Raw genomic sequence first — 16,104 nt, forward strand, 5'->3', positions numbered from 1 at the left:
ATGCATATATTTATTTAAAAAAATCGTGTATAAATAGACCTGGATGGTTGAAACCTGTGTTGTTCAAGGATCATTTGTAATAAACTATATTTCATGGGCTGTCATTGTTAACACTAACTACAACAGAAACACTAATGGGTTGTTCTTTGGAATTATAAACAATACATTTTCCCATAGTAATATTGCTAAACAGTGTTTGAGTTCCCAAATGAGTCCACAGATTATTACACGTGAAATGCTTTGAGGGCTAAAAAATGCAAATCAAATATAAATTATTATTATACCCATATTTATAATAAAACTTTTTAGAAAACAATATCATGAAAATACCTAAAGCAAAACAAACAAAAGCACTTAAAATTTACCTTAAATTCTGGGACATAAGAAAAATGTATATTTAATCAGAAAAATTACATGGTTGATGACAGGTTTTTTCAGAGATTGTGTAAGTGAGTTATGGACACATTCAAGGTCCTTAGATACTGAGAGCACTGGTTTGTTTGTTAACTACACTTCAAAAGAAGTGGAATCACATAAAAGGAAGCTCAAACTTTTTGAAAAGATGGGGCCCCAAGAAGGGGTGTGTGTGTATTTATGTGGGTATGTAAGATTACTTAAAGTAGAATTAATCAAGCTATGGAGGAAAGATGAAAGGGATAGAAAAGTAGGTCATAAAACATGTCCCAAAAGAAAAAGAAATTGTACAGAAGCTGCCCTTGAATTAGTTTCTTGTGTGAACCACCAACTGGTGCATTTCTATATGGCAGAATATCATTTCAAGAGAAATGCTAATTATAAAAAACAAGTATACTTGAAATCTATACAATTTTATTAACTAATGTTACCCCAATAAATTCAATAAAAATTTGAAAACCAAGTTAATTCAATTTTAATGATGTCTTAAATGCTATTTTGATGTTCTGCATATTATTAATAAAGTGTACAATAAGAACACCATGATACCTCTCTGTCCTTATCCTAAAAATTTGTGCTGTTTTCTAGAATGACAAAAACTGCTGTCATCAGATGAACCCAATGTGTCATGGGTGAAAACTACTAATATATTGGTTTCTTCATACTAAGCTGTGAAACTTAGCACTAATCTGAAAAGTATTGAAAATGATGGATATTGAGGGGAGCTAGTGAGGGGAAGAAAGCTTCTAATGAGAAAAAAACAAAAATTCTAAAAATGGTGAGGTGTGTGTATATATGTGTGTAAGGCAGGAAAAAAAATACAAATAGTGATACAAAGTATAAAGAGAAGATAAATATTCCATACTAAAATAGGAAAATTAAGTTATTCAGTGTTTAAGGTTCATTTTACATATTAAGAAACTAGTGTTAACAAGAAAGGGCCATGTTAAAAATCATATGGGTTAGATATATTCAAAAAGCCAAACCAATTCTTTAAATTCTCATAGTAGTCTGTAAATCATTTCTATTATCAGATATGCTCTGTTCCTATTGCTGCTATAGTCACATCATTAATGTTTTCTTTAAGATTTATTAAAACCATAGGAGTATTTTGTTCCATTTTAATAACTTATTTTTCTTATCATAAGCATAAAGTTTCAAGTATTAAAAGTTCAGAAAATATATAAAAATAATGAGAGAAAAATAATCACCCATAATTCAACCACCAGAAATACCAAGGGTAATTAATATTTTGGTGTATTTTCTTTTTAAAATCTAAGACATTTAGGTGCAAGAAGGATTTAATTAAGCTGCTTCAATATTTTATCTGAAATTATAATGATTAATATCTTGAGACAGACATACACACAAGTGAGTTCTAGTACCATCATCTTTCAAAAAAGGTCAAAATAAATAGGGTTAGATAGTGTTTTGAAAATCACTGATTTATATCTAACTTGAGCATTCAAGCATTAAAACCAAGTAAATAATGACTAGATTGTGAACTTAACAGCCTCCATCAAGTCAGGCATAAATCACCAAACTTTCTTTTTGAAAGAAATGAATATTGTAACAAGCTTATGGATAAATTCAAGCAATAACTAACTACTGTATATACTACCATATATAGAAAGATATCCATAGAACCAATAAAGAAAAAGACTGAACAGGAAACGGAATAGTAACAAAGAGCCCTTGTGCTCTGCTTTAACCAAGGGCTCCAAAGTGGGTGTTAATAAAAAATGTGGCAACTCCTCTGCCTCTATTCCTTTCCTCAGTTCACAGAGGTGGGATCAAAGGGACCAGAGGGAAAGCAGACAGACAGAAAAGGGATGAGAGGATGGGATCAGAGAAGGAAAATAGATTGGTGAAATTATACATACATAACACAGCGTTATAGACAGCAGAAAAGCAAATCCTGGAGGGAAGGGGGGAGGGTGTTGGGGGAGGGGGACAAGGGGGATGTTAAGGGGAACACGGGGGTGGGGGGATGTATTCGGTCAAACACTTGAATCTATGTAAACACAATAAATTAAAAATCAATTAAAAATTGTGGCAACTCCGAACTGGCTTAGTAGCTGCATCAAAAGTACATTTACTCTATAGTTGGAAATAATTCCCTATAGTATATAGTTGAGGATTGCTACAGTTAACTAGCTTCAATGCCGTGAAGGAAGACTGTTTCCGTGGGTGACTAAGCTCTTACCACATGCGGCAAGACATGATTTCCTCAAGAGGCAAAGTTGACAATTGTGCTGCTGAAAAATTCTTCATCTTGGGGTGTAAAATAGTGTTCTGGAGTATTGGTTCTGTTCTGTTTCTTGATTGAGGTGCTAGTTACACAGGTGTGTTCACTTTGTGGAAATTCACTGAGCTATACACTAATGATTTCCATATTTTTCTGGTATGTATTTATGCTTCAATTAAATTTACATATAAAAAAGTAGCCTAACCAAGCGGTGGCACAGTGGATAGAGCATGGGACTGGGATGCAGAGGACCCAGGTTCGAAACCCCGAGGTTGCCAGCTTGAGCACCGGCTCATCTGGTTTGAGCAAGGCTCACCAGTTTGGACCCAAGGTCGCTGGCTTGAGCAAGGGGTTACTCAGTCTGCTGTAGCCCCCCCCCAGTCAAGGCACATTTGAGAAAGCAATCAATGAACAACTAAGGTGCTGCAACAAAGAATTGATGCTTCTCATCTCTCTCCCTTCCTATCTGTCTGTCCCTAGCTGTCCCTTTCTCTGTCTCTGTCTCAAAAAAAAAGTATTCATCCTTAGGCAATACTTGTGGTACTCCATCAAGTAGACTTTGGGGGAAACCCCAACAATAGTTTATAGTTAAGTGGTCATCATGAAATAAGAAAGCCATTTTAGTCAATTCTATGCTACTTAACCAAGCAACACAGAAACTTGGTGCAAACCTTATTTGTGGCAAAGATATCAGGTACAGGAATTTTATGGGAGGGAAGGAACTAAAGTGCAAATGGTGACAAAACCTTTTGAAAGACCAAGGCCACAATATACAATTCACGTGGGTTAGACCAGATAAAATGTATGGCTAATAAGTATATATATATCTTTATATATATATATTTCTTTATATTTTTTTCTTTTTTTTCCAAGTGAGAGGAGGGGAGATAGAGAGACAGATTCCTGCATGTGCCCCAACTGAGATCCACCTGGAAAACCCCATCTGGGGCCAATGTGTCCTCTATCTGGAGCTATGCTTACAAAGGAGCTATTTTTAGCCCCTGAGGCAGAGGCTCCATGGAGCCATCCTCAGTGCCTGGGGCCGATGCAGGCTAGAACCAATCAAGCCATGACTGCAGGAGGGGAAGAGAGAGAAAGAGAAGGGAGAGGGAGGAGTGGAGAAGCAGATGGTGGCTTCTCCTGTGTGCCCTGACTGGGAATTGAACCTGGGACATCCACATGCCGGGCTGACACTCTACCACTGAGTCAACTGGCCAGGGTGTAAATATATTTTTATGTAAATCTCTGCAGTGCATATTCCAATTTTCACCACTACCTGTCAACATTTCTGCATTTTCTTACTGTTACTTGATGGAAGAAATGCTCAATCTGCCCCCCATTCAAAGATTACCACCTTCAACTTATAACAGAACCTTCTTTCTATTTTTAATTACATGGGGTAATGCTTACAATAAACAAACAGGATACAAAACTGAATATACAGTATATAATTCTTTAAATAACAACTATCCAGAACAAAAGGAGGAAATTGCAACAAACATGCTAAAATGCTAAAATGGTTCTATTTATGCATATTATATTTTCCTTTAAATTGTATATATTTTCTTTTAGCGAAAGAGAGAGAGAGAGAGAGAGAGAGAGAGAGAGAGAGAGAGAGAGAGAGAGAAGGCAACAGACAGGGAGAGACAGACAAGAAGGGAGAGAAACCAGAAGCATCAGTTCTTCATTGCAGCACCTTAGTTGTTCATTAATTGCTTTCTCACTCGTGCCTTGACCAGGGAGCTCCAGCCAGGCCTGTGACCCCTTGCTCAAGCCAGCGACCTTGGGCTCAAGCCAGCAACCTTGGGCTCAAGCCAGCAACCTTGGGCTCAAGCCAGTGACCTTGGGCTCAAGCCAGCGACCTTGGGCTCAAGCCAGCAATCTTGGGCTTCAAGCCAGTGACCTTGGGTTCAAGCCAGCGACCTTGGGCTTCAAGCCAGTGACCTTGGGCTTCAAGCCAGTGACCTCTGGGCTCAAGCCAGCGACTTTTGGACTCAAGCCAACCAATGACCATGGGTCATGTCTATGATCCCACGCTCAAGCCAGCGACCCCGCGCTCAAGCTGGTGAGCCCACGCTCTAGCCTGCAACCTCAGGATTGGAACCCGAGTCCTCAGCATCCCAGGACGACTCTGTCTCCACTAAACCACTACCTGGTCAGGTTTTATGTATTTTCTTAATACAATGTTAATACTCATGAAAAAATAATCATTATGATAAAAGTAGGATACAAAACTATACCTATACATGAAAAAAGAGACAGGAAGGAATATTAACAGTACTACCTTTGTGAAATTATGCCATTTTTATTTAAGAATATTTTTGTATTTTCTAAGTTTACTGCAAGAAGCATGATTAATTTCATAATAGAAAAGAACATGGAAAGTGTCTTTGATACTTTCCTCTATTTCCTCCACAAGCCTAGGAATAGAGATTAAATACAGCATTCTGAATAATAGAGATTTTCTAGGGATTAGGGGAAAAAAAGGTTTTTTTATATGCTTAGAAAAACAATTTGCTAATCAAGCAATATTTCCTTTTTTGAAAAGTTTTATATTATAGAATTCCACATTTACTAACGTGTTCAATGGAAACATTTTAACTGGAGACATAAATTAACTGCTGATTTAATCAAGCTTTTAAAATATCCAAAAATAGAATGGGAAAAGTTCAATGTAAAAACTCATTGTTATTATTTCTTTGTTACCTAGGTTGTTTTGCTATTAGAAACCCAGAAACTGGCCCATATTGGTGATTGCCATAAAAATTAGAAAAGTTGCAGTCTTGAAGAATCTGTACACTCTTTTTCCCCCTACTTTACCTTAACTATTTTGTATATTCAGTCAAGTAGCACAGTGTCTAGCATAGAGTAGACCCTTGATAAATGCTCAGTGAATTGAATTTCAATCCCCTTCGACTAGATACTCTTCCACTGAATCTTATGACACTCTGGCATTCTTGGGTACTTAAGACAACTCTATAAGGATTTCCAGAGCACATACAGTACAAAGATTCCTTTGGGGAGTATGAAAATTAATAGAATAGTAAAATTATTATGATCCAGTAGGCAGGTAAAATATATAAACAAATAACTACCATCAAAATGCAGGAAGTACTATAAGAGATGAAGTGCTAAGGGAGCAAAGAAAAGAGATTATTTCATTTTTAGTGTGGGCTATGGTGGGAAGAGGAAAAGAAGGAATTGAGAAATACTTCAAAGATAAAGAGGCATTTGTGTTGGGTTTTAAAGGAGAAGTTTTGACCAGCAGAGCTAGGAAGAAAAGCGTATGTAGGCAAAAGCAGAAATATAGGCAAAGGAATGGTAATGGGAAAGGAGAGAGTAAATTTGGCGATCAGCAGGAGAGGAGAGGTATTAGATAGCTTTAAAAGTAGGCTGGGACTAGATTAAGAGTCTTCTGGGAAATGTAGTTTAAAATTTTTAAGTAATGGGCTTTTGAGTAATGGCATATATGTGATGCAAGCTGTGTTCCAGTGGCAATGCAGAAGAACTGGAGGGAAATAACCACTGGAGGCCAGGAGACTAATAAGGAGGATAAGCATGTGTTTCTATGAGAAGACATAGGAACTAAAATCAGGGTAATAACAGTTGTAAGAAAGAAGGGAACGCATGTTAGAAGATTTAAAGTGACAGAATCAATTGGACGTGGCAGTTATTTATTGGAGGGGGAGTATTTATTGAGGGCCTAGGTTTGAATGCAAGGGATAAGAGGTGTTAGGTGAATGAATTAATAAAATAATAAAAATAAAACTAAACAAAAGAGAGGCAAGAAAAGCAAGAAACTCTTTGGGAAAAGGTTTCAAAGGAGTGGTCAATAGTATCAAATATAGTAGTGCAGAGATATCAGAAAGGATGTATCTGCAAACAGATTTAGGAATGGTGCTTTACTTTGGTAAAGCATCACACCCAATCTCTTCTTCTCTTTTGAACCTTTCACTCTACTGAAAAAAGTTCATTTCAAAGTCAACATCCTAGAAAACAAAAACAGAATAAAAACTAAATATTAAGTGGTTTAGAAGGGATTAGGTGGTGATAAATCAGTGTAAAATACTATCCCATAGTCCTTTGTGAGAAAAAAAAATTGGTAGAAGATTGAAGGAGAAGCAGTTATTCGAGAAAAAATGACAAACACAGGTGGGTCAAAACATCATCTTCTCATAAGGAATTCAATCTACTCACACTATTCCTAAAGAGTTTAATTTAGGATTTCAGGCAATGTGGACTTTGAAGTACTCTAGGCCAGTGTTTTTGATCACCAGTCCGGGGACCAGTACGGGAAAGAGTTAACCACCCTGATGTTGTATGAAGATTATAGACCCAATGATCTTAGTTGAATTCACTTATGCTCAGGATAATTTCTGCCTTAGAGGTACCTGAAATAATTCTCCTATTTTCATCGATCCCCAGTGTAAAAAAGATTGAAAAGCACTGCTAGGCTATTCATTTGCAAATTGTGTACTACAAACCTAAGATTCAATTTTCATTTTCTAAATACATTTAACTAACTTAATTGTGATAGAAAAAAATTGCAGCAGTTTCCTATAAGCCAGGCATTGTCTTAAACATTATCTGCACTATATAGCTGATTTAATTCCAGCAACCTTATATGGCAAGTTTATTATGCCCATCTTGCCTAGGAGAAAACTGAGACTTAAAGAAGTAAAATAACCTGTCTAAATTTTTCAGAATACTGACAGAGCCTAACCTCTTAATATGCTCTATTGCAGTGGTCCCCAACCCCTGGGCCACGGACTGGAACCGGTCTGTGGGCCATTTGATACCAGTCCACAGAGAAAGAATAAATAACTTACATTATTTCCATTTTATTTATATTTAAGTCTGAATGATATTTTATTTTTAAAAAATGACCAGATTCCCCTGTTAACATCTGTCTAAGACTCACTCTTAACACTTGTCTCGGTCACGCGATACATTTAACCATCCCACCCTGAAGGCCAGTCCGTGAAAATATTTTCTGACATTAAACCAGTCCGTGGCCCAAAAAAGGTTGGGGACCACTGCTCTATTGTCTTTCAAAAATGTATAGAAACAACTGTTTTCCACCCAACCATTAATTAAAATACTTAGTTCATTTACTTTCTTACAGCCTTCAGGAATAATGCTCTCTTACCTTCCTATCGAATATGTTTCAAGTTCCTGTAAATGTGTTATGGATTATAAAAGTTGTAGCTCTGTACAGGTCTTTCAATAAAGTCATGCCTGCACATGTTGACTCAAAGAAAATTGCACAAGCAAGTATCTACACCACTTGAACCCACGGGCTATTCTCAATTAGACAGCATGCAAGGCTCAGACCCATCTATATGGTGAAAACAGAAGTTAGTTGCACAATAACAATACCATTTATACCTGTCTCACTGTGACAATCTTACATTTTAGATGGCTTTAATACTTAGTTTAAATTTTGGTTGCTTCTTTTTCTGATTTTCATAGTTAATACGTATGAATAGCAAATGGACAGCTGTCAGAGGGAAGAAGGAAGAGGAGACTGGCTCAAAGAAGGTGAAGGGATTAGCCAAACAAAAACAACAACAACATATATACATCATACATATATACAGAGCAATAGCCAGAGGGAAAGGTGGTGGTGGGGGTGGAGGTATGGGATGGGCAGGCAAAAGGGAAGACATGGGGGTGGAAAGATACTTTGCAAGGGACATGGTGGGTATGATACGGTGTGTAGACGATGTTACATTGAGTAGGACACTTGAAACCATGTCAACATAATACAATTTAAAAAAGACATATCAAGCCCTGGCCGGTTGGCTTAGTGGTAGAGTGTTGGCCTGGCGTGCAGGAGTCCCAGGTTTGATTCCCGGCCAGGGCACACAGGAGAAACGCCTATCTGCTTCTCCACCCCTCCCTCTCTCCTTCCTCTCTGTCTCTCTCTTCCCCTCTCGCAGCCGAGGCTCCATTGGAGCAAAGTTGGCCGAGGCACTGAGGATGGCTCTATGGCCTCTGCCTCGGGCACTAGAATGGCTCTGGTTGCAACAGAGCAACGCCCCAGATGGGCAGAGCATCGCCCCCTGTGGGCATGCTGGATGGATCCCAGTCGGGCGCATGCAGGAGTCTGTCTGACTGCCTCCCCGTTTCCAACTTCAGAAAATACAAAAAAAAAAAAAAGTTAAAAAAAAGACATATCAATAGTAATTAAACTTTGAAACCAAAATGTTCTCTTAATTTCTTCCAGGTTTCTGGATTGATCTGACTGAAAAATATTGAGATTGCAAGACAAATTGTTAATAAATGTATATCATTCACAATTATCTGTGTGAATCAGGATACCCTGGATACTTTGCAACCAAAATAATATTACACATAAATAAAGTACATGGGTTGATACAAGGCTAAAACTACCTTTTTTAAAAATGTTGGTACACATAAAAACAGCCCCATTTTCCTAATCAATTGCTTTTAAATAGTGGAGTTTCTCTCTGATAAACAATTTTAAAGTAACTGTTCTAAAACAGTTCTAAACCAGAACTAAACTGGCTACTTCTTTTGACTTGGAACAAATAGGTCTTCACGGTCACAGGACTGTAACAGGTAAGAGTGCGGATACTCAGCACAAACTCCAACAAAGGCCGAACAATTCAAGCACAGTCTCCTGTGAGAGTGGGCGAAGAAGGATTTTTGTGAGAAAAGAAGACAGCATTGGCTTTTCTACATTTGGTGGCCCTTGTGCAATTCACAGCAATCTATCATATATTGAGATAAACAGCATTTAACCTTTAGTCTTACCTCTCTGCCACTAAGATACAAGATAGGTAGTTTTTGACCAGAAATTACAGTAAACTCCAGGATTTATCTCAGGAATGAGCAAAGTAAACAAAACAGCACTTCAGGGGAAAAAAAGTTCAACAACACACATAAATGAAATGCAAAGTGATTTTCCCCCTGTGTTGAAAAGTAGTTTCTCCATTCAAGGGAGAAATAAGATTCCACACCTCAAATAACTAGATAGTTTTTTTAACCTAGTTAGTTTAAAGGTAAACTTTCCTATAGTTATCATTTCAGATAATAATAATTTTTTAAAGTATAAAAATTCCTTCTCAATATAGTTTAATGAAATGATCGATATTTAGGGCATTATTTCTATACAGTATCCTGAAGCAAAACCGCCATGATCAGATTCCCAGTGTATGTCTTCAAACTGACAGTTCCATAGTCACATATTTGCAAGTTAAGTTTTTGCATCTTGTTAGCATCCACCTATTATCATAACTAACTTTGAGTGTTTATTATCTGCTAGGTAGTTTACACATATTATCCTAGCAATCACAGCAATGTAATATTATCTCCATCTTATGGATGGGAAAACTGAGACTCAGTCAAGTTAAATAATATGACCAAGGACACAAAGTTGTTGTATGGTAAATCCAGAAATTGATTCCCGTTTTTTACTACAATGCCTGTGCTTTTCCTAGCATAATATACTGTCTCTCAATAAGGTATAAGAAAGATGTATGTGGAGTGCCTGGCACAGAGTGGGAGTACAACAAGAATTAATTTTACTATTCCCTAAAACTTTCAGGTAAATATTAAGCTTATATCCTTAACAGAAGTAAGATGAAAACAGTCTGAATAGAAACTCTCTAATAAAGAGTTCTCCTCAATTCCAAATCACATATGTATGTGAATCTCATTTTGGAGGCAATAAAGTCAAACCCTTGCATTTAGGTAGCCAATTCAAATGTAAGGACTTTAAAATTTACCAAGTCCTTATCCTTCATTTTTATTAGCCTTTAAGAAGGGAATGAGCAATAAAATAAGAGAGAAAAAAACAAAACTAAAAACAAAACAAAACCCTCATAGACACAGACAACAGTATTGTGATTACCAGAAGGAAAGGGGGCTGAGGGAGGTAGAAGCGGGTATAGGGGAGATGAATGGTGATGGCAGGAGACTTAACTTGGGGTGGTGAGCACTCAATACGGTATACAGGTGATGTATAGAATTGTACACCTGAAACCTATATAATTTTATTAATCAATGTCACCCCAATAAATTCAATAAAAAAGAAAACGGACAAAAAAGGAACTTCATTTTAATCAATGAATTATCAACCAAGAAAGATACAGTTGCTTCTTTAATCAATATAAAATCTAAGAATCACAGCATTTTAGAACTGAAAGGGATATTACAGTTCATCTAATTCACATTTGTCTCTGCACACTCTGCCAAATTGGCCTCCAAATCCTACCTCTATACTATCATTTGACTAGTGAGTAACTAGTACAAGGTCACACACTGGTAGAGGCAAAGAAGAGACTAAAATCTCCTGAGTTCCAGTTCAGCCTTCTTTCCATTATGCCACCCAGGCACTCAAAGCAAGAGCTCTCTAGGCAGTGCTAAACACAGTGTTTTAGGGCGAAAAACAAACAAAAAAATACCTCTAAGTATTTAAGTAGATTCATCTCTCCAATGACTCTTAAAAGACTAATCCTATTAGCTAAACTTTACTGAGAAGGATGATGTGTTAAATTCTTTCTAGGCATTATTTTATTTCATCCTCAAGGCAAACCTATGGGAGTAGTTATTAGTTCTCTCCCATTTGATTGATGAGGAAACCCAGACTCACAGACTTTAAATAAGTTGCCCAAGGTCACACAACTAGTCAGCAATGGACTCAGAATTCCAAGGTCTGACTTGAGGCTCAACTCTAAACAACTATGATATACTATCATGTCTCTTTTTTTTTCCTTCAAACTTGTTTCTTTATCCTTTGGGGCTTAGGATCATTATACATACAGTATGTATATCTAATCACAATTAGGGAAAAGGTTTCTGGAAAGATAACTGCAGAGAGAAAAATAGTAACCCACATCATCTCCACAAATTTAAGACCCACTTGTAATACTTTTTCCAAAGTCTAGGCCTTTGCTCTCGTCATGCAAAAGCCTCTTCTTTTTTCAGTAAAATTAATCACCTCTTTTGTCACTCAATAACACTAAATCAGATTTTTCAAAGGCAAAGGAAAGCACTGATACCAACAATCACTTGAGACCTGAGACCTCTGGGCAGAGAAGAGCCCAAAAGCTAAGCAATGTTTCCACCAAAACTGCAATGAAGTTTACAGGGCAGTGACACAATCTTGTACCTGGTACTAGGAAACAGGGAGAAAAAATCAAGCAAGAGCAGAGGGGCAAATATGCTGCAGGCCCCAGGCTGTTAAAGAGGAAAAGAATGAGGAAGGGATTTTTAGGCAGTCTTCTCCCAAGTCATTTTAAAGCCCAAGCCCACCACCAATTAATCCAATGCATGACACCCTTGTGAAACACCAGGTAAAGGCGACTCAAAGAGCCCCAACACTCCTTCCCGAGTTGCCAGCCTCCGCACTGTTTGTCTTACCCTTTTCTACCAGAGGCAAATTCTAAAGGATTTTCCTGCCCAACCCCCCACGCAGGGTGAATCTCAAGGAAGAGAGGACCTTGCCTCACTCAGAGAGTATAGAAAGACACTCGTTCTATTTTCTTTCGGAGCAAGGGTATAGGAAGAGGAGGAGGGCACCAAGGAAAATAAGAGAAACTGGCTTTGGAAGGGGGTTGGAAGGGCGCAATTTAGTAACTGCACTCACCCGGGTGAGACATGGGAATGACCTCATTGCGGGTCCCCGGGAAGTTAAAGATGACGGCTCCAGACGCCCCTCTCTCGTAAGCCAGATGGATCTTGTCTGCGAAGGTGCAACCCCCTCCGCGCTGGATGAGGGCCAACCAAGCGACTTGCACCGTGTTTCCCCAGTCCCCTGGGACGGTGGGCACCGTGAAATTCGTGTGTGGGTTACAGGCATTGAGTGCTCCCGGCCCGTCGGGCGGCACCAGGACCCCAGCCACAGGCTGGAGCGGCGAATCCTGACCGTACACGCCCTCCTCGCTCAGCTCCCACACGGTGCGGTTCACTCCGGTGTGCGGAACTCGCCAGGACACGTTGAGGTACGCGGTCCACACAGCTTCGGCTCCCCGGGAGCCGGGAGCATACGGACTCAGAGCCAACAGGAAGCACCACGCCAGCAATCGGGAAAAGCCGCAGCCCCCGCGGTAGGAGACCCTGGCCCCGGGCGGTGGCCCCATGGCGCGCTCGCTCTGCGGTTCCCTAGGGCCCGGGACACGCGTCCTCCTTGCTAGCGGCAGGACCCTGGCCTTGACCAGGTGCACGCCAGGTGGGGAGAGAGAGAGGAGAGACTGGCACAAGCGGCGAGCTAGGTTCAAGCCCAGAGGCACGTAGCTTTGGTAGAGATGTTGCCGCAGAAGCAGCTTTTCGCAGCTCCAGGACTCTTCGCTCCGCTGCGGCCGTGTCGGGCTCTGGGGCTTTGGCGTGAAGCTCCGCCCAGCCGACTGGGGGTAGAGGTGGCTGGGAGGGAGGAAAGGACACTGCGGGATCCGCCTCTTAAAAGGGTAACAGGATGGACAAGCAGTAGAGTAGGATCTGAGGCTGTGTGGCCAGGTGTGTCGCGTGGTTTTAGGAAAAATGGACAGGTGAGGGACTATAGAATATGCGAACATTCAAAAGCTCTTTGGTAACATTCGAGTTCGTTTTGAATTTCAAGAACACATTTTTCATCCTAACATTTACCTGAAGGGCGCTTCAAACTTAAAGTGCCCGAATGTGAAAGTACCAATAAAAAGCCTAGATCCGAAGGGTCTGAGTTGTAGTCAAGAGACTTTGGGTAGGTGGGTGATGCTGGAGGCCCTTTTACTCAATCTCTAGACGCGTGTTACCATTTTTTTAAAAGTAAACCCTTCTCCTTTCTTGCTCCAAACAAACACCATACCTGTGTATTTCTTTGTTATCCTTACCCCATATAAATATACAGCATCAGAGGCCCCTTCTGAAAGTAATCTTAGTCCTCAAAAAAGAATTACGTTTTCATACATGTCAAAGCTAAGCCTCTTTTCTTAGTCTTCCGCAAACCAGCCAAAGCCCCTGAATGGATATAACTGCACAATTTATGACATTAACTACATCATTTTTCTCCATTTCCCACTAACTAAAAGAAGTGTGATTCGCCTTAGCAATTCAGTCATGGCACTATTGCATTATGATTTCTCCTTACTTTAAGTGTACAATTTTTATGCACTCTGTTAGGTTTTTTTATTTAGTAGGTGCTCAATAATTGAATTAAAGTGAGTTAATACACCTGGTTTCAGATAATTTTGACCTTGGGGAAATTACTTCTTTATGCCTCAGTTTCCTCATCATCTGTAAAATGGGGACAATAATAATACCTACCTATTAGAGTTGTTCAGATGATTAGAAGAGTTTACATGTGTAAATCACTTAAAATAGTGCTAAGCAGAATGTAAAATTTATAGTTGTTAAATATTATCATTAAGCAGGTTCAGGGACCTAATACTTTTAAAATAATCATAAAGTTGTCACTTTGAGGTAATAATCAGAAAAAAATGACGTTCAGAATGCTAAACTTTAGCCACTTTTTCAGTTCAAATAAATATTGTTTACTTTATCCAGCCTAACATTTGTTAAATTCTTGATCAATCACTCCTTTCAGTATCAGCCCAACATTTACTTAATATTATTCCCAAATATTAAGCATGGGACAATTCTGCACTTGATACTTTTATAGCTTGAGAGAAGCCAAAGAAAGTAAATAGCATAATCAAACAGCACCTACAATCCAAATAAATGGGAACTTCTGTGAGACATGAACTCTAGGTATTGAAAGGGACTTTAGAGGTCAATGGGGTAGGTATATGGGGCCAGTAGCATGGCACTCCTAACTACTGATGATGTTAACTTCTAAGATAAAAATTAGCTAGGGAAAAAGAAAATAATAGGATCAGCTACTTCACAGAAATGGTACAGTTCCAGAATTTGTCTGAATTCATTAGTGAAGAGCTCTAAAAAGTTAATCAATATTACCTGCATGACAATCAACTATATTGAATTGAATAAACAATGTGTTCAAAAGAAGAGATCTTTTCTAAAGTACCTACAAAAATGAAGTTTGGAGAGACATTTGTTAACATTCATTCTTTCTTTTCTTAAACAAATCTTTATTGCACACCTACTGTATACCAACCATGGAATAAGCATTGGAGTAAAAAATCAAATAACATGTTAACTCTGCTCTCAAAAAGCTCATGAATTGCCTGACTGGTGGTGGTGCAGTGTATTGAGCATCAGCCCAGGACTCTGAGGACCCTGGTTCGAAACCCTGAGGTTGCCGGCTTGAGCATGGTCTTGCCAGCTTGAGCATTGGATCATTGACATGAGCCCAAGGTTGCTGGGTTGAAACCCAAGGTCGCTGACTTGACACCACCAAGGTCGCTGACTTGAGCCCAAGATCGCTGGCTCAGCTTGAACCCACCCCCACCCCCGTCAAGGCATGTATAAAAAGCAATCAATAAACAACTATACTGAAGCAACTATGAGTTGATGTTTCTCATCTCTCTCCTCCCCCTCTCCTTGTCTCTCTCAAAAAAGAAAAAAAAAGCTCATGAATTAACTTTGATGAAACAAACAAGCAAACTGATGACTGCAGTATAGAGTGTTCTACGTGTAAATACTCTGATAGCAATATGCATAGGGCAGTAGTGGGTAATAGAGAGGAGGATCCTAACCCACACTGCAAAATAAGGAAGAGCTTTCCAGAGGAGACTACACCTGTGCTGAATTTGAGAGGGTTAGCCTTCCTAGGCAGAGAACAATACAAGGAAAAGTGTTGAGGCATGAAACTGAAAATGTTGGGTAAAAACAAGTACTACAGGCTCTGTGAACACAATATGGTTGGATGCAACCCAGAGCACAAGACATAAAGTTGTAGAGTTCCACAGGGGGTCAGTTCTTGAGAGTCCTTTGGGTAAAGCTAGGGAATTTGGACTTTAACCAAAAGCAAGCAGTAATATAATCAGAGTTTAGAAGGGAGTAATATATCATCAGATTTGAATTTTAGAGATCATTATGGCTTCTGTGTGGATAGATTGGAGGGGACAAGAGTAGAAGCAGCGAGCCCAAATAGAAGATTGTTGGCAGTGCTCCAGGTAAGAGATGAAGGTGGCCTGGACTAGACAGGTAGAGGAAATGAAGATAAGCAGACATATTGGAAATGTATTTTGGAGGCAAAATCAACAAGACTTGTTTAGAGGATGAAAGAGAGAAGAATTAGGGATTTCTCTGAAATTTTTGGCTTGGAAGACTTGCTTAATCAGGAAGATTTGAAATGTATAGAGCAGATAAGAGAGAGATATGAGTTTGGTGTAGATATTGATTTTGAGGTACCTATGATGTAACTAGGTAGAACTCTCTGGTAGGCAGTTGGATTTTCTGATTCCTGAACACCTACTAAGTGTAAAACACTGAGAAAGCATGGGTATACAGAAAAAAAGGAAACAGTTCCTGCCCTCAATGGGTTCACAGTTTAGTAGGAAAGTCACAGAGGTAAA

At 39.0% G+C, this 16,104-nt stretch overlaps 1 protein-coding gene across 3 annotated transcripts in view; it reads right to left on the reverse strand.

Annotated features, from left to right (window-relative positions):
• Window positions 1-16,104, reverse strand: part of RNF128 (ring finger protein 128) — a 112,566-nt gene that overhangs the window by 52,839 nt on the left and 43,623 nt on the right. For 2 of the 3 annotated variants that reach the window (XM_066249593.1, XM_066249594.1), the window contains exon 1: window positions 12,279-13,022. The exons of the other annotated variant lie outside the window; for it this stretch is intronic. In XM_066249593.1, the coding sequence (XP_066105690.1) occupies window positions 12,279-12,771 (493 nt within the window). In that variant the 5' untranslated portion in view covers window positions 12,772-13,022. Of the gene's footprint in view, window positions 1-12,278; window positions 13,023-16,104 lie in introns of those variants that run through there. 3 annotated transcript variants of the gene reach the window in all.

Source organism: Saccopteryx bilineata, chromosome X (genome assembly GCF_036850765.1).
Source record: "Saccopteryx bilineata isolate mSacBil1 chromosome X, mSacBil1_pri_phased_curated, whole genome shotgun sequence".
NCBI lineage: Eukaryota > Metazoa > Chordata > Mammalia > Chiroptera > Emballonuridae > Saccopteryx > Saccopteryx bilineata.